The sequence below is a fragment of the Myxine glutinosa genome, chromosome 13 (genome assembly GCF_964187855.1).
Source record: "Myxine glutinosa chromosome 13, kmMyxGlut1.1, whole genome shotgun sequence".
Taxonomy (NCBI): Eukaryota; Metazoa; Chordata; class Myxini; order Myxiniformes; family Myxinidae; genus Myxine; species Myxine glutinosa.
Window position 1 is genome coordinate 101,510,451 of NC_136273.1, and position 20,193 is coordinate 101,530,643.

At 45.6% G+C, this 20,193-nt stretch overlaps 1 protein-coding gene across 1 annotated transcript in view; it reads left to right on the forward strand.

Moving 5' to 3' along the window:
* LOC137438416 (BMP/retinoic acid-inducible neural-specific protein 2-like) overlaps positions 1-20,193 on the forward strand; it is a 395,787-nt gene that overhangs the window by 232,957 nt on the left and 142,637 nt on the right. Inside the window, exon 6 of the mRNA XM_068133537.2 lies at positions 9,200-9,422. Within this exon, the coding sequence (XP_067989638.2) occupies positions 9,200-9,422 (223 nt within the window). The remainder of the gene's footprint in view (positions 1-9,199; positions 9,423-20,193) is intronic.

Below are 20,193 nucleotides of genomic sequence, written 5' to 3' on the forward strand. Positions count from 1 at the left end.
CGCCAGGCTTTCCCGGGAATCCGCTGCCATGCTAGCATGTGCGATCCCCACTGCGCGGCGAATGTCGTGGGCAAGTTCCCCGATGGCTTCCTGGGGCTTGCGTTTTCGCAGCGCGAGCTGAGCTTTAACAAGCTCGCTCTGCTGTTCTATGCCGAATCGATTAATTAGGGCGTCGCGGAGGGCTGGCAGGGTGAGAGCACCCGCTGGTAATGCCGTCAGCACCTCCGCCGCCGCGCCGCGCAATGCGGCCACCAGGTGTACTCCACCTTCGTCCTCACCCCAACCGTTGCCCTTACACACACAGTCGAACTGCGCCAGGTACGCGCGTAGATCACTCTTGCCGTCATACGGCGCGAGTGGGACCTTGTGGGACCACCTCATATGTGAGTCGTTGCCCGCCTGCCGGACCCCGTGCGTCGCCCCTTGCGGGGTCAGCGCGGGGCCGAACCGGCCGGGCCCCCACAGTACACTACCCCCAAGGGGCTCTCGTGCCTCCCCGGTCCCTCCAACAACTACCCCTGTTGGTGTCGATGCATGGGTCACACCTCCGCAACCCGCTACCCATTCCATACCACCACAACCTTGCTCACCCACACCTCGCACCTCTCGTTCCATACCCTCCGGACCAGCCATACACCTCACTCTTGGCCTCTCACGAACATCCGGGTCTATCTCGACCCCCAAGCTTATTAAATCACCTGGCGCATCATACGCACGACCATATTGGTCACCACTTACACCGGGTCCTCTTTCTCTTCGCTTCTCCTCCATCACCTGCGAATCCCTCATCCGGTTAATGAGCACATCATCACGATCCGAACACAGACTCTGGACCAATTCTTTTACCTCCTCTTTTATCTCTTTCTTATCCTCTCTCCGTCGCTTTTTAATTTCGCTCACTCCCTCTTCCACTTCTTCTAATTTCTGCTTCACCTCCTTCATCTCCTCGTGCGCCCCTTTAAGTTCTTCCTCTAACTCCACTTTATTTTTTTCTATGTGCTCCCGCACCTCCCGCTCTTTAACCTCCATCACCTCTACCACTTTGTTCATTTTTTTCGTCAAGTCCTCATGTACCGTCTGACACTCTTTTTTAATTACCCCTACGTCCTTTTTCATCTCCTTCTGCGTCGATTTTAACCCCTCTATTACCGCTGTGTTCTTCTTTACCTGTTCCCCCAACTCCTTTTGTCCCACTGTCAGTTGTTCTACTCCCAGCGTCAACTCCTCTATACCCCCTTGCAATTTTACAGTCCCCTTTCTCACCTCCTTCTCCATGCGCTCCTTACAGTGCCTCACCTCCTCGCGCACTCCTCCGACCTCCTCACTCACTCCTCTTCTGATCTCTTCTCCCATCACTTGCATCTCCTGCCCAGATGCCACCCTCATCTGCTCCATTTCCTCCCTGTGAGCATCCAGTTTGGTTTCTACCCCCATTCTGACCCCCTCTATCTGCTGCTCCATTTGTTTAACTTCCCTTTCCGCTTGGTCCCTCATGTCCCTCAATTTGCCTTCCATACTGTTTTCTAACCCCTCTAACCCATTTTTCACTCCCTCTATCTGATTCTCCTGGGCAGCCATTCTATTTTCTACCCCCATTAACCCATTTTTCACTTCTTTTATCCCGTTGTCTAACCCCTCAAAATTATTGTCTAACTTCCCAAATTTCTTGTCTAACTCCTCAAAATTATTGTCTAACCTCCCAAATTTCTTGTCTAACTCCTCAAAATTATTGTCTAACCCCTCACTGGTACCCCTCGCTTCGTCCCTCATTACCCCCATTTGGTTTCCCATTACCCCTAATTGGCCCTCCAATCGCTCACTCTGAGCATCCATTCGGTTCCCCATTACCCCCATCATTCTGCTTTCCATTTCTTCGCTATTCTGGGCCATAAGGGCCTTCATTTGTATGAAAAACAAGTTCAAATCCACCGGGGGCACTGCCACGGTCGCTGGCGCGGTGATCAGCGAGGCGCCATTTTGCGCGCCCGCTTCTTCGTGCGTGACGGCGCTATTTTGCGAACCTGCCGCCCTCACTGCTTCGCTCTCCTCCTGTCCCTCATTTTGGTCCTGGATCGACCCTGCTTCACTCTCCCCTACCGGACCCCAGCTGTCTTGACCCGCCATAGCGCGACTTTCAAAATTCGGTTTTTTATTTTATTTTCGTAAAACAAATTCAAATTTCGCCGTTATAATTTCGCGCGGGAAACGCGCTCCGAATCGATTCTACTTGTTACCAATTTGGGCCTAATAAATTTAGTCCCGGGTTCGAATTCCACTCCTCGACACCAATTGTTACAGACGTGGCTTGGATGTTATTTACCGAGCGGTTTTATGGTATGACCACGTCTGCACAAGTTACCCGATTGTGCCCGAACGTTGACTAGTCGCGCGATGCTGGCTCAATAAGAAAAAGAAGACACCCGGCTGGGTTATAATGACAGACACCAATGTTTCGATTCTCAATTATATTCGTAAGGAAAGGTTAGATTACAGGGGCTAGAGGTATATTACAGGAAGACAGGCACTTAGACACTCTTATATTAACCCCGGACAGACGACAGGTAAACGGGACAAGGCTGACTCACACGGGGGTTGATGACAGGAAAGCGGGTATCGATGGCTCCAGGTCCTCCTGGGCTCGGGGCAGGGTACAGTACGGTCCGGTCCGGTCCAAAGATGCGGGGAGGTATCGTCGCGCTGGGGGTGGCGGTGGCTTCTCTCTCCAAGCTGAGGCGCATCTGACGTCACATCCGGCGCGGGGGCCGCGTATATCCGGCGGGGAGTGACACGCCCTCGGCTCGTTAGCTCCGCCTCGTGGAATCGGCACGTTGCTTCTCATTGGGTGCGTGCGGGGGGTTTACCAGGCTCCGCCCTTGACGAGGAGCTGACAAGGAGCCCCTTCGTGGTAACCCCGTGGAGCGCGTGGTCAATGGCGCTAATCGAGCCGGTGTGAGGACGCATCCTCCCCCGCTCCGCCGCCATCTCCTCTGTTGTTGTTGTAATTGTTGGGGAAGAAGATGGAAGGAGGTATGGGAAAGGTCCTAAACTCACTACTGGTGCCATATAATCACATTCTGGTGCAACGAAGAGTCATAATTAATGGAAACGAGGCCTTAACTGACATAGATTAAGAATAACTAGGAAGATGTCCGAAAGTTGTCTACGTGTGGTGCGGTGGACCTGGGCACGACATTTAATGGGGGAATAAGGGGAAGGTCGGCTCTACTGATTGTTGTTTACATGCAATGGGACTAGGGAATGGGGGATTGGGGAAAGTTGGGGAGTATTGGAGAAAATAGGGGAATATTTACAAGCGGATATGGAGGCCAAATTCCATATTCGCAACAATATATATATATATAAATATATATATAAATATATATATATATATATATATATATATATATATATATATATATATATATATATATATATATATAGATATATACATACATACATACATACATACATACATACATACATATATATATATATATATATATATATATATTGTTGCGGATCTCGGTTTACGGCTCTCCCTTTACCGAGGGGGGTTTAAATCCCCTCGTCTTTTAAGCTGGCCGTCCGAGTCCTAGAAGATACCGCGCTCCTTCCGGTCGGAGCAGGGCGATACCTCTGCCCGAGCCACGGACAAGATGGAATGTTGCCGAGCGGTTTAGCAATCCGAAGCTCGAGCCGTTAGCGGCAGTCTAAACCTGATTATAGCAGTTCCTATATCGTGCCACCGATATTCAATTGGGGACAGGATGCAAGCGATCGGCTGAGAGGAACCAAAGTAAAGCAAGAACAAATATAATTGATTAATTATGTACAAGAAACCCGAAGAGGAAACGAAAGGCAAGAATATACAAAAGAAGGAAATAAAAGGACAAAGGGCAACCTTATACAGTCTTATATTATCACACGCCCAGGACAGTACAAACACACTTACACAAATGGGGAATAGCAGGTAGAAGGAGAAGGGTCAAGCAGATGGTTCCAGGCTCCGGGTCCGCCGCGAAGAATGGCAGGCAGCTTCGCGTGTCGTTGGCGCACGGCCGGACCTTACATATGCGAGGGGCGGGGATGCTGCGTGCGTATAGCGTGCCGAACGCTCTCAAACCAAACGGCAGTTCGTATCAAACGATGGTTCCAAGCGATCCTCTGCGCAGTGTTCTTATCATCCGCGGTCTCTGTGCTGTTCTCTCAATCGCAATGGTCCCCTGCGCAGTTCTTCATCAATGGCCTCCCCTCGTGCATCTCTGTGAGAGGGCTTGGCGCTTGCGCTTTTATAACCCGCTTAGAAATCAAGCCGCGCTTCATCGAGCCACGCCTATTAACGAGCTCACCTCAGCCCTGGTTGGCTGGTGGGGGCTTACCGGCCACGCCTTGGTGGTGAGTTGACGTGGCCACACCTCGTTCTTGCCGCCCACCCCCTTCTTCTCCAAGCCTGACCTCATGTTCAATGGCGGCTAAGCCAGGCAGCGAACGCTACTGGCAAGCCCAGGAACACAATTTGGAGGAAGGCTACGCCGCAATATGAATTGACAAGGGGACCTACTCTTATTTAATTAATACAACGCAGATTCAACTATTGGGACAGATCCTTACCTGAAACACATACAAATGAAATAACTAAAGGAGAAGCCGATGGTGTGCTACATGTTCCTCGTGGCCTAACTAGGGTGCGACCTTTGACCTTTTACACCAAAAATGGGAATATTTACAGGGGATTATTTATAAGGGAATATTACAGATATTTACAAAGTGGAGGGTTCTAAAAACCACAACAATATATATATACATACAGTGCATTCAGAAAGTATTCAGACCCCTTCACTTTTTTCACATTTTGTTATGTTGCAGCCTTATGCTGAAATCGTTTATATTCATTTTTTCCTCATCAATCTACACTCAATACCCCATAATGACAAAGAGAAAACAGGATTTTAGAAAGTTTTGCAAATTTATTAAAAAGAAAGAACTGAAATATCACATTTACATAAGTATTCATACCCTTTGCTATGACACTTGAAATTTAGCTCAGGTGCCTCCCATTTCTCTTGATCATCTTTGAGATGTTTCTACACCTTGATTGGAGTCCACCTGTGGTAAATTCAATTGATTGCACATGATTTGGAAAGGCACACACCTGTCTATATAAGGTCTCACAGCTGACAATGCATATCAGAGCAAAAATCAAGCCATGAGGTCGAAGGAACTGCCTGCAGAGCTCAGAGACAAGATTGTGTCGAGGCATAGATTTGCGGAAGCCTACAAAACAATTTCTGCTGCATTGAAGGTTCCCAAGAGCACAGTGGCCTCCATAATTCTTAAATGGAAGAAGTTTGGAACAACCAGGACTCTTTCGAGAGCTGGCCGCCCGGCCAAACTGACCAATCGGGGGAGAAGGGCCTTGGTAAGAGAGGTGACCAAGAACCCGATGGTCACTCTGGCTGAGCTCCAGAGAGCCTGTGTGGAGATGGGAGAAACTTCCAGAAGGACAACCATCACTGCAACACCCCAGCGATCTGGGCTTTATGGCAGAGTGGCCAGATGGAAGCCAAACAGTTCAATCTTGGTTTCATCAGACCACCAAATCTTGTTTCTCACAGTCTGAGAGTCCTTTAGGTGATTTTTTGCAAACTCCAAACGGGCTTTCATGTGTCTTTCACTGATGAGGTTGTCCTTCTGGTTGCTTCCGTCTGCTGTGAGAGCTTATATAGACAGGTGTGTGCCTTTCCAAATCATGTCCAATCAATTGAATTTACCACAGGTGGACTCCAATCAAGGTGCAGAAACATCTCAAAGATGATCAAGAGAAATGGGAGGCACCTGAGCTAAATTTCAAGTGTCATCACAAAGGGTCTGAATACTTATGTAAATGTGATATTTAAGTTTTTTCTTTTGAATAAATTTGCAAAACTTTCTAAAATCCTGTTTTCTCTTTGTCATTATGGGGTATTGACTGTAGGTTGATGAGGGAAAAAATGAATTCAAACGATTTCAGCATAAGGCTGCAACATAACAGGCCTGGTGTTGGCTTAGCGGTTAGGGTGCCGGCTTGGGATCCTAGGATCCTGGGTTCGAATCCCGGTCGATTGCTGAATTAACGCCGCGGGGGTTGACTCAGCCTGTAATCCTTCCGAGGTCGGCAAATTGAGTACTAGCTTGCTGGGATGAATGATCACGGTGTAGTACCCCGATTTAGAATAGGTACACCGTATCCCTGCGCAACCTAAGAGCATGACCAAGGGTTGGCATCAGGAAGGGCATCCGGCCATAAAAACATTGCCTCAAACAGGGAACCATGATTGTCATGGGCCCGCAAGGCTAACCCCTGCTCTAGCGGGGAAAATGGCCTTAAAACGATCATTCATAACAAAATGTGAAAAAAGTGAAGGGGTCTGAATACTTTCTGAATGCACTGTATATATATATATATATATACACATACACATACAATAGGGTGGTGATAAAGGTGAGAGGTAAACAGACAGCACTGGGTTAGGCAACCATAGGTAAATGTAAAAATGTTTTCAGTTGTATTCATAGAGGAATATCTTGTAAATCAAAAGAGATAGCATTAACACTGTTGTGCAATACTTTTGTGGGCCCTCACCTGGAATATTGTGTTCAGTGTTGGTCACCACAGTTTTTGTCAAGCACATACCTGCCATGGAGAGGCTTCAGCATAGGGCTACCAGATTGATTCCAGCATATGGTTACTAGATTGACTAGCCAAAGCTACAATGAGTGGCTGAAAGAGAAAGACCTTATACATTAGAAAGGAGATGATTATGAGTGCATGTGATTGATATTTTTATGATAATCAAGGATTTTGAGGGAATAAGTGCAGAAAGGTTTTTTTCTGCAGAATGGACAGTGATAGGACCAGAGGCCATAGCTTGAGAATGAAGAATTGGAAAGTTGGGACAACATTAAGGCAAGGGTCTATCCCTCAGAGGATAGTTACTGCATTGAATGGTCTCCATAGAGCCTTGGTGGCAGCTCAAACAGCGGAAAGGTTGAAACTGAATTTGGATAGGTACACTACATGACCAAAAGTAGGTGGACACCGAAACATCGAACATCTCATTCCAAAATAATGGGCATTAATATGGAGTTGTCCCCTCCCTCCCCCCGTCCTTTGCTTGATATAACAGCCTCCACTCTTCTGGAAAGGCTTTCCACTGGATGTTGGAACATCGCTGTGGGGGATTTGCTTCCATTCAGCCACAAGAGCATTAGTGAGGTCAGGTACTGATGTTGGGTGATTAGGCCTGGCTTGCAGTCGGCGTTCCAATTCATCCCAAAGGTGTTTGATGGGGTTGAGGTCAGGGCTCTGTGCAGGCCAGTCAAGTTCTTCCACACCGATCTCGACAAACCATTTCTGTATGGACCTCGCTTTGTGCATGGGGGCATTGTCATGCTGAAACAGGAAAGGGCATTCCCCAAACTGTTGCCACAAAGTTGGAAGCACACAATCATCTAGAATGTCATTATATGCTGCAGCGTTAAGATTTCCCTTCACTGGAACTAAGGGGCCAAACCCGAACCATGAAAAACAGCCCCAGATCATTATTCTTCCTCAACCAAACTTTACAGTTGGCACTATGCATTTGGGCAGGTAGCGTTCTACTGGCATCCGCCAAACACAGATTAGTCCGTAGGACTGCCAGGTGGTGAAGCGTGATTCATCACTCCAGAGAACGCGTTTCCACGGTTCCAGAGTCCAATTGTGGCGAGCTTTGCACCACTCCAGCCGACGGCTGACATTGTGCATGGTAATCTTAAGCTTGTGTGTGGCTGCTCGGCCATGGAAACCCATTTCATGAAACTCCTGAGGAACAGTTGTTGTGCTGCCTTGCTTCCAGAGACAGTTTGGAACTCAGTAGTGAGTGTTGCAACCAAGGATAGACGATTTTTACGTGCTACGCGCTTCAGCACTCAGCAGTCCAGTTCTGTGAGCTTTGTGTGGCCTACCACTTCGCGGTGGAGCTGTTGTTGCTCCGAGACGTTTCCACTTCACAATAACAGCACTTACAGTTGACCGGGGCAGCTCTAGCAGGGCAGAAATTTGACGAACTGACTTTTTGGAAAGGTGGCATTCTATGACGGTGCCACGTTGAAAGTCATTGAGCTCTTCAGTACGGCCCAGTGTACTGCCAATGTTTGTCTATGGAGATTGCATGGCTGTGTGCTTGATTGTATATACCTGTCAGCAATAGGTGTGGCTGAAATAGCCGAATCCACTAATTAGAAGGGGTGTCCGCATACTTTTGGTCATGTAGTGTACCTCGAAGCATTGAGGATAGAGGGGTACATGGATATTGGCAGGAATGCATGGCCATTATCGGCCTGGTGGCCTCCTCTTACATTGCAGTTCCTTGTTTAATATTTGCAAAGTGTTCTCACCATAGGATTTTCTTGCTTGGCTCTAATTCCTGATGAAATCAGCAAAAACTGAAAACTGTCATTCTGCTGCAGGATGTCCCTATTCATCCCTCGGACGAGGATATTAAGACTGCTGTCTTGTCTGTACTGTATTTCGTTTTTGGACGTTAAACATCTGGCAGTATATATTTTTAAAGATTAGGTCAAAGTAAGTCAATAACATCCTGGCTAAATCCACTGCTTCAAGTTAACCGTACAATTAGCACCACTTGCTTTAGGTGGAAATATTGGGATGTGGATATGGCACAGGCCTGAAAGGTCACAATGGCCTTTACAAGTGCCTTAATTATCTTGTGAATGTGAAATGTTGGGCCTTTTCATTCTGGAGCGACCATGATTATCTCATGATACATTGTGAATTCTTAGCCCGGTATAGTCCTTGACATTTGCACATAACGTTCTAATTCTGGAACTTTGCAGCACGTGTCAAATTTTCATGGTCTCCAAGACATTTTCCTTCCCCCTTTTCTCCACATTCTCCTTAATGTTTCATCCTATAATCCCATTATTTTTTTCCCACTTGCACCATTAATTACACCTTTGTTTTCTACTTCAACACGATGAACACATCTTCACCCTTAATTACCTAATTGCACCCAAGTTCGCATAGTCTCTATGCCTAACACTTCTCAGGTAAACTATTTATTGCCCTTTCAACTTGATCACCTTGCTTTCTGTGCTATATCAAAAAGTGTGTGTCTATGGTTCATCATGAAAACGTTATTTATTACTGTCTCTCCAGTGGAATTCCAGTCATTCGTGCAGAGGCTCCCCATGTCTCACTTCCTGTCGAAGGCTGACCTGTTCCGGCTGTGGGCCAACGACCGTGCTTTGCAGCGACGCTACGACCGGTTTCGCACCACTTTGGCGACACTTAGGCGGCACAAAGAGCGAGCTTCACGGCACCTTTACCTGCTGAGTCGTGCTTGTGTCGCACAGACTGACCTACGACTCCAAGCCGAGAGGTATGCACAACCTGAATCGGCCTACAAATGAGAATTTGAATGGAATAAGGTAAACGTCTACCACAGTTCCCCCCTCATTTTCAACATTAATTCCACTGTTTTTCTACCTCAATACCTCATCATGTAAATATTTACAGGTGTAGAGTAGTATGGAGACAAAGGTCTGAAGGTGAATATCGGAAAGACAAAGGTGATGGCAAGTTGTAAAGCATGTGGTGAGGTGGAAAGAACTGGGAAGTGGCCGTGTGCTGTGTGCATGAAGGGTGTCGGAGTGAACTCCATTCAATGTACAATGTGCGCTGAGTGGGTTCATCAAAAATGTAGTGGTCTGAGAGGGTCATTAACCAGTGTGGCAGCTACATTCAAATGTAAGGTGTGCACAGAGGGAGCTGCAGATGGAGGAAATGTTGAGTTGGATCTTGGAGATGGCGTGAAGCTGGAAGGTGTGAAAACATTTTGCTACCTCGGAGACATGCTGAATGGAGAAGGTGGATCAGACTCGGCAACGGTTGCTGGAGTGAGATGTGCATGGAAGAAGTTTCGGGAACTGAGTGGCGTGCTGACGAGGAGGGGAGTGTCGTTGAAGCTGAAGGGAAAGGTGTATGCTGCATGTGTGAGAAGTGTTATGATTTATGGGAGCGACACATGGGTAATGAACATAGAGCAGCAACGAAGGCTGGAAAGGGTGGAAATGTGAATGGTTTGGTGGATGTGCGGAGTATCGTTGAGGGAGAGGAAGACAAATGATGAATTGCGAAAGATGATGGGAATAGAGCCTGTGATGGATGCTGTGAAGAGGAACAGGTTGAAATGGTTTGGTCATGTGTTGAGGAAGGATGAAAGTGACTGGGTTGTTGATGTGATGGAAATGGTTTCGGTGGAAATGAATGATGAAGTGATGAAGAAGATGATGAAGAATGATGAAGAAGAGTGATGTAAATGAATGTAGAATGGAGTAGAGGACGGGGAAGACCGAGAAAGACTTGGCTAAAGATGGTGGAAGAAGAAATGCGGGCAAGGGGGTTAACAAGGGGAGATGCAGAAAATAGGGCAAAATGGAGAAGATTGTCATGGGGACTGCAAGGCTAACCCCCGCTCTGGCAGGGAAAATGGCCTTAAAATGCCTGTTGTTGTTGTTTTTGTTGTAGAGTAGATATAGAAAAATGTGAAGACAAAAACCCCCCTCCCAATGCATCCTACCCCACTAAAGAACAGCATAAAATATTTCATGCAACTAACATGCATAATAACCTTATCAAATCGCTCTGACTGGTATCTGCCTCCGTGGCCTTGCTTGATGAACCTCCATGCCCTTCCTATTCTAGGGCTCAACCAGGATGTACATGTCTTTCAGATGGTGCTTGATAATACCGTTGTACCGGAGCTTTTGTCCTTCCTGGTTGTTTTCCTTTCGGTAGTTTGCTGTAGAACACTGCCTTTTGGAGCTAATGATCGCTCATTTGCACCACATGTACAGTCTATCGTATTTTGCATGAAGTGATCGAGGATCAAGGGTGAAGTGATATTGAGATTTTTTGTCAACGATCTACACAAAATACCCGATAATGACAGTGAAAACATGTTTTTATATATTTTTTACTACTTTATTTGAAATTAAATACAGAAATATCTAATTTCCACAAGTATTCAGCCCCCTGAGCAAATATTTCATAGAAGCACCTTTGGCAGCGATTACAGCTTCGAGCCTTCTTGAGTTTGTCTGTATCAGCTTTGCACATCTGGATTTGTGGAGTTTCTCCCATTCTTCCTTGCAGATTTGCTCAAGTTCTGTAAAGGTGAATGAGGATCGTCGGTGAACATCAATCTTTAAGTCTTTCCACAGATTCTCAATGGGATTCAAGTCTGGGCTTTAGCTGGGCCACTCAAGGACTTTCATATTCTTGTTTAAGAGGATTGTCTTGTTACCAGTATTTATTTGGCTGTATGCTTGGAGTCATTGTCCTGTTGGAACTTAAATCTCTGCCACAGTCTAAGGTCTTTTTCACTCTGAAGCAGGTTCTCCACAAGGATTTGGTGTATTTGGATCAATTCATTGTTCCCTCTATCCTTACAAGTCTCCCAGTCCCGGCCACTGAAAACCATCCCCATAGCATGATGCTGCCACCACCAGGCTTCACAGTAGGTATGGTCTTAGATGTGTGATGAGCTCTGCACGGTTTCCTTCTGACGTAGCACTTTTCATTCAGGCCAAAGAGTTCATTTTTCGTCTCATCAGACCACATAATATTTTGCCTCATTCTTTCAATCTTTCACGTACCTTTTTGCACACTCCAGGTGAGCTGTCATGTGCCTTTTTCTCAGCAATGGCTTCCATCTGGCCACACTCCCCTAAAGCCTAGATTTGTGAAGTGCTGCAGAGACTGTTGTCCTTCTGGAAGGTTCTCCCATCTCAGCCAAGGAACTCTGCAGTTCTGTCAGAGCGGTCATTGGGTTCTTGGTCACTTCCCTGACAAACGTTCTTGCCCGGTTGCTCAGTTTGGTCGGACGGCCAGCTCTAGGAAGAGTCTGGGTAGTTCCATATTCTTTCCATTTCCTAACGATGGAGCTCGTTGTGCTCTTGAGAACCTCCAACATTCTAGAAATTGTTTTATACACTTCCCCAGATCTATGCGTCCTCACAATTCTATATTGGAGTTCTATGGGCAGTTTATTGGACTTCATGTTACTGTTTCTGCTCTGACATGAACTGCCAATGGTGGGACCTTATATAGAAAGGTTTATTTGTAAATCATGGTCAATCAAGTGAATTGGCCACAGGTGGACTCCAATTAAGTTGTAGAGGCATCTCAAGGATGATCAAAGGAAATTGGATGTACCTGAGCCCAATTTGGAGTGTCATAGCAAAGGGGTTGAATACTGATTGACTCAAGACATTTCAAGTTTTCATTTTTAATTATTTTGTAAAATAAATCTAGAAAAAATTCCACTTTGACATTATGGAGTATTATGTGTAGATCAGTGACAAATAATCTCAATGTATTCCATTTTAAATTCAGGCTGTAACGCAGGAAAATGTGAAAAAGTCGAGGGGTATGAATACTTTCTGAAGGTACTGTATTCGTGTTGAGAGCACCACTACCCGCTGAACTTTGTATTTAGTGGCGATGTTAATGTTATCGTCACACCAACACTTTAAACACGCTTCCACATGCCATGAAAATCTTTAGAGGCTGCCTGAATACAGTCTAAATGTGTGCATTTGCACTGCAATGTCATCCACTGTGACTGTGCTGCCAAGATATTTATGGCACACGGTTTGACTGAATTAAGTGATGGTGTCATGTTGATGTGGACTTGTGGGCCAGGGTGGGTTTGTCCGGGAAGGGTCTGGTAGAAAACTCGGTTTTCCTTATACTTGTCATGGGATCAATGATGATGAGACCATGGGTTAGCTACTTAAAAGTGGAAAACAATTTATCGAATGTCACTGAGATAGAGAGAACAACTCGGGCTGCATCATCTGCAGATATCCATTCCTACTCACAAGTTTCTCTAAGTTTGGAGCTAACAAGAAGCCAAGCCACGTTGAAAAGTTTTCCATCTGTTCCGTTACACATGTAAACTCCTGTACTGAGACTTTCTGATGTGGTCAACAACACAATCTTTAGGAAAAACGTGAATAGCATTGGTGCAGAGACACTAATGCACACCTGATGCAAAATCATTATTTGCTGTTCCACATACTCTGGAGGCCACAGGATTGAAACAACTCCAATAAATAATGCATCTGCCTATGGGTTAGAGTAATATTGGGCGTAGTATATTGTTATGTTTGTGGGGTAGTGATTACTTTAGACCAGGTAGGTTTGTATAGGTAGCATGCTCCGATTGTCGTGTAGAAACCTTGATGTAATAGGTACTTGTGTAGCCCGGATGTCGGATAAAGTTGTATATCTGTCCCCATCATGAGGGTGTGGGGCATGTTAACTAGCTCAGGGATTATGTTAATTCCCTGTATGTCTTACCCTCGATGATTTATCCCTTTGTCTCTTAGAGCACCGCATTAGACATGTAGCACAGGAAATGCCCATTAACTGCATTAAATAATAATAATAAAACCTACCGGAAGCCAGTTCTGAGCACTGCCGATGGCGCAGCAACCAGCTACATCACCACAAGGTTAGGCAGGCCGAGGACATGCCCCGAGGAGCCGTGATTGGCCAAATTTCTAAAATTGTCAGTTTTCATCCAATTAATTGAAACTTTGAAGACGATTTGCATATCAGGTCACTGAATTCAACAAGGAATTATTTTTGAGGTCAAAAGGATGCTCTACTGAGTGCCATTCTACTTTGTTCTGTCTTGCCAAGTGTCGCTCTATGAGTGATTTTTAATCTGTCTGCTTGTCTGTCTGTCTGTCTGTCTGTATGTCAATCGCATATAGCTCACAATTTTAAGACCAATCTTTAGGAAACTTCACCAAATGGTAGAGTAGGTCATAAGGAAGAAGCCTATTGATTTTGAGGTCAAAATGTCAACATAGGCCAAAGGTCGACAACTTATTTTCTGGATTTCGTAAGTATTGTGTTATGCACGACATATTTATTGGTTGTTTGTTTGTTTGTATGTTTGGCTGTGAGTGCGATAACTCACAAATGTTTTCAGCTATCTTCGTCAAACTTTACCAGATGATTCCCAAGGAAACAAGTGCGGCTGTCAATGTTTTTTGACTATATCGGGCAAATGTCAAGGTCAAAGGTCAAGGTTATCTCGTTTGTTCAGGCAATATCTCAACCATCCTTTGAGCTAGGAAGGTAACATTTGGACACGAGTGAAGAAGTACTTTGGCAAAAATTGTCTTTTTATTTTTTGATGAATCCACTGGTTAATTAATTACTTAATTATTATTAATTTTTATTGTTATTAATAAATTTTGTTGTACAATTATTGTTAATATTATTATTTTGCAATAATGTTAATATTATTATTGTGGTATTATCAATATTGTTGTTATTACTTTAGTCATTTGAAGCGACATTGAAAAAACGCCATGATAAGGTGAAACGCCATCCAAGCTGCTAAAAATACACCTTAACATTTTTCCAAGGTGGACAAAGACAATAAAACATGGGAATTCCTCCAGATTTTTTGCAGTCGTGTCTAAAGGAGGATGGGTTAAGCGAGTGTGAAAATAATACGTGATACAAGAGTCCTCTTACTCATTAAACCGTGATACAATTAATGGTTTTGAAGCGTCAATCGTAATACCCTCTCCCTCCACGGCCATGACCGGGAACGGCACTACAGCGTACATGTTTATGAAGATATTTTGTGTCTCCCCACCTTCGGAACTCATGGTGAAGGAGTGGGGGGCAAAATGAAGGTGCTGCAACCTTTGCTTTATGACCAGTAGTCCCCTTGGCAAGTGTAGGTGTTTGTGATTGCATATAAGTAACGACTGAATACATCGACGTCAGAGAGACTGTCTACGGGGGGCCCCACTGGGCCATTAGTGTGATGACAGACTAACAGGGCTCACCAGGGGCCCCACTGGACCATTAGCGTGATGACTAACAGGGCTCACCGGGGGCCCCACTGGACCATTAGCGTGATGACTAACAGGGCTCACCGGGGGCCCCACTGGACCATTAGCGTGATGACTAACAGGGCTCACCGGGGGCCCCACTGGACCATTAGCGTGATGACTAACAGGGCTCACCGGGGGCCCCACTGGACCATTAGCGTGATGACTAACAGGGCTCACCGGGGGCCCCACTGGACCATTAGCGTGATGACTAACAGGGCTCACCGGGGGCCCCACTGGACCATTAGTGTGATGACTAACAGGGTTCACCGGTGGCCCCACTGGACCATTGATGCGTTTTGCATGAGGCTCCCAAATGACTAACTGACACCATCACCGGAATCAAGTGTTTCAACTATGGATAACCACAATAACCAGGTGACCCTGCCTGGCGGTCCTTCATCTCTTAGCGCCCTTCGAGCTCTCTCTTGTCAGGCCATTCTTTCTGGCTTCTCTACACCCTCTTGTCACTCTGGTCTCTGTCCTTCACTCTCTTTGCACCACTGGATTCTTGGTCTCTCTGCTGGGAGTCATGGCTGTGAGCTGGTCCGTGCTGCCCGTTTTTCCATACTGCTCACTTGCCCATTCCATGTGCTGGAGACCTGCTCACTGTGTGAGGCATTTAAAAGTTCTCCCCCATCATTGTGAATAAAAGATGGTGTGCTTGTGGCACCATAGGTTGTATTCGCTGTATTAAGTGCCTTTCGTCATACCGAGTGTGCCCTTATTTATGTATTCTTATTCAATGTTTTTCGGTCTATCTAGCCACTTGGGATTCTCCCTTTTCATCGTCATGTGATTACCTTTCAATAAACTGTCCGCAAGTACACCTGTTGTGTGGTGACCCGCCATTAAAATCCTCTCATGTGTGAAACCGTTTTGGCTTTTGGTAAATCCCTGGGGTAGGTAACAAATTTGTAACATTCACTTTCATAGACCAGCAAGATTAGCATTTCCAAATGGGGAGCGAGGGGGTCGGGGGGGGGGGGGGTGAACCACACTAACCACATGACATGATCCCCTTAGATGTCAGCCATTCACGACGCACATCCACGTCATTAGACCCGTCGACACGACATTTTTCCAGCCATTTATTTTCACTGGTCCACTTTCTATTCATTTCATTTTTCATGCTGTGCTGGGTTTTCCCAGACAGGTGATATTAATGATGTACCAAACTGTAAAATTCAGACTTGCGGGCTAGTCATTGTGAGGTTGACATCACCTCTAAGTCAACATGTTTCTTTGTATAAATTTTATAATGAACTTCCATTATAAAATATAAATTATCACATGATCATACGACAGCATATATATATATATATATATATATATATATATATATATATATATATATATATATATATATATATATATATATATATATATATATACTGTATATGTATATTTTTTTTTTTGTATACAAGATCGAGGCTCGTGAAAGAGCTAACATTAATCACACAAAAAGACAAACCGACACACAAAACACAAAAAACAAGGGGAGCGGCAGACAAGATGGGGAGAGAGGGGGAAGGACACAAAAGAGAGGGGGAAGAGGGGGAAGGACACAAACACAACATTTGAGAGCAGGGACATCGGGAGGACTTGGGGGGAGGTGGGAGAGGAATAAAACATATGAACACTGCAAGGACTCTGGGGTGAATTACCGGGGGTAGAAAAGATCAAGGTTTTCGATGGGGGAAGATAAGAGATGGTGGTGAACAGCTGTTTTAAAGACCTGGAGGGAGGAGTGGGATTGAAGGGAGTGGGGGAGTTTGTTCCAGAGGCGGGAGAAAAGGGGAATGAAAGAGTGAAGGTGAGCAGAGAGCCTAGACGTTGGCAGTTTAACCATAAGAGGGTTGCAGGCAGATCTTGTGCGACCTGAAGGAATATTGGGGGGACAGAGCACAGAGAGAGCTGGGGGAGCAAGGCCGGAGAGGAGTCGGTAGAAGACAGAAAGACCACCTACCTGCCTGCGGTGAGTGAGTGAAAGGCCCTCGGTGTTGACGACATCGCAGGAGATTCCAATGATTCTGAAAGCTTTGGCCTCAACAGCGTGAAGCCGAGCAAGGTGTGAGGCAGGAGCACCAGCCCAGAGGGGAGAACAGTATTCCATTGAGCTGCGGATGAAAGCCTTGTATGTGGTGAGGAGCTCAGGTGTGCCAAGGAAGGACTTCGCACGACGGAGGATGCCCAGTCGGCGACTGGCTTTGGAGGCCAGCTTGGAAATGTGGTTTTCCCAAGAAAGATCATGGCAGATAGTGAGACCCAAAAGCTTGAGCGACAGAACGTCTTGGAGAGGATTGTTGAGAAAGTAGATGGGAGGGTTGTCCAGTCGGTCATTTCGGAGAGACATTGTAAGAGTGTGAGATTTGTCAGGATTGAAAGACATGTTCCACTTGTTTGACCAGTCTGTGATTTTGTCCAGGTCTGCAGAGAGTGAGGAGGCTGCAGACTGCCGATCTGAGGGATGAGGAATGGAGCGACAGAGAGTAGAGTCGTCAGCAAAGAGATAGAGAGGATTTTCAAGAGAGTCAGAGAGATCATTGATGAAGACCAGAAAAAGCACAGGGCCCAGAACACTACCTTGGGGAACTCCAGCCTGAACAGGAAGAGGAGATGAGAGAAACCCATTCAGGGCCACACGTTGACTACGAAAGCACGAAAGCATATGTGCATGAATGATCGTTTTAAGGCCATTTTCCCTGCTAGAGCGGGGGTTAGCCTTGCAGGCCCCATGACAATCATGGTTCCCTGTTTGAGGCAATGTTTTTTTTATGGCCGGATGCCCTTCCTGATGCCAAATCTTAGTCGCCTCTTATGACATGCAGGGATACAGTGTATCAATTCTAAAATCAGGGTAATCATTCATCCCAGCAAGCTGGTACTCAAATTGCTAACCTCAGAATGATGACAGGCTGAGTCAACCACCTGGTGTTAATTCAGGCATCGACCTGGATTCGAGCTCGGAGATCCTGAGATCCCAAGCCAGCACCCTAACCGCTAAGCCAACACCAGGCTTATATATTGATAATATGTGTAATGCGTAGTAGAATAACATGCTTCAAAGCTGATTGTGATCATACAACACACCATTCAAGCATGAATCCAATAACAGGTATATATTTAAATGGAACCTTCAACCATGGATAACCTGATAACATCCTGTTGGTTTTTCCTTTAAACGACAGAGTGGATAATATTGTGACGGTTATGAAACTTGTCACCGGGGAGAGAACATCCATGAAAACGTAGAACTCCCTACAATCAATTATGTCGTTTGTTTATGTGCACAGGTAGCCCAGACCCCCACCTGTTGTCTAGAGGGAAACGGGGTAAATGTGTTGTGTGTATTTAGTTAGGTCTTTCCCCTTCTCTCTAATTCTCTTACTCCTCTTGCTCTTAATTCTCTAACTACATTATATCCGTTTATTTCATTACTATAATTAATTTACCACACTTGTCATTCCACTCGTTTCATTCTCTGCCGCAAATTGCCACCGAATCATTCTTTGCGTCCATTGTTACACCCCATTGGACTTAGTTCGAAACGGGGGTTTATGGATTTTGTCGTGCGTCCGCAACCATATCTTGGAGAAGTGTGGGCCAATTTTGTTCATACCTGGCAGAAAGACAACACATGAGGGTACACATATGCACATCATTCTCTTTCGAGATCAGATCCAAGATGGCCGACTACAGTCCGTACAATTTGCAAGAATGCAGATAAGATTGATTCGAGTGCTCAATCTGTGACACCCACTAGTGCTACGAAGATGAGTAGGAGCAGAAGTAGTTTGATGGAGAACATGGAGCTGCTCCTCTCGGTTTGGATTGTTGACCAGAATCAGAGAATTATTCCCATAAGTTTCCTTGTGATTCAAACGAAAGCAAAGAGTTTGTTTGACGATTTGAAGAGTGAAGGTGGTGACATTTCTCAAAAAGAAAATTTCAAATCCAACCCGAGGATGCTTCGAGCGTTACAAGAGGCGTGCTAATTTGCATAATATTAAAATGTCCGATTATACTGTTGCAGCTGCAAATCCAATAAGAAGACATGGAATACGGGAGCATTGTTTACTGAATGGCTAAATGTCCATGCAATCCCTGAATGGAAGGATTATTGCGCAAAGGAAAACATTTGCTTTCAAGATTTTGTTAGTGATCGACAACGCACCTGCCCATACTTGATGATATGTGCGATAATGTCACCAAGTTGTCTTCCTTCCTCCGAACATAACGGCACCTTTGCAACCGATGGATCAAGGTGTGATTGCAGCTTTTAAAGCTTATTACCTACGCTGCACATTCAACCAAGATCTGAAGGAATAATCCGAGGGGGAGGTGGACGATTCTGCCTCTTCATCATCTCAGTGACTCCAAGTGAGTGACCTCCTCAAACAAGCTTCATTATCATCATCGGTGAGGACAGCACATCGTTTTTTTTCTTTCTTTTTTTGTATACAAGATCGAGGCTCGTGTAAGAGCTAACATTGATCACAAAAAAAAAACGGACACATAAACATATAAAGGGAGCGGGAGACAAGATGGGGAGTGAGAGGGAAGCACACAAGTGCAACAATAGAGAGCAGGGACATCTGGAGATCTGTGGGAGGGAGAGGAATTGGGAGAGGAGGCGTCTCCCTTTACTTTACGCATCTCCCTTTTTGTGTGTTTGTGTGGTGGGAGGGGTAAAAAAAACACATGGACACTGATAGTACTTCTAGGAAAGAAGTTGGTATTTTAAAAAAGTGGATCTGGGGTGAATTAACGGGGGTGGACGAGATCAAGGTTTTGGATTGGGAAAGATAAGAGATGGTGGTGAACAGCTGTTTTAAAGACCTGGAGGGAGGAGTGGGATTGAGGAGATTGAAAGAGTTTGTTCCAGAGGCGGGAGAAAAGAGGAATGAATGAGTGAAGGTGAGCAGAGAGCCTAGATTTTGGCAGTTTAACCATAAGAGGGTTGCTGCAGATCTTGTGCGACCTGTAGGAATATTTGGGGGACAGAGCACAGACAGAGCTGGGGGAGCAAGGCCGGAGAGGAGTCGGCAGAAGACTGAAAGACCACCTACCTGTCTGCAGTGAGTAAGTGAAAGGCCCTCGGAGTTAGCTTCATCGCGGGAGATTTCAATGATTCTGAAAGCTTTGTTTTCAGCAGTGTGAAGCCGAGCTCGGTGTGAGGCAGGAGCACCGGCACAGAGGGGAGAGCAGTACTCCATTGAGCTG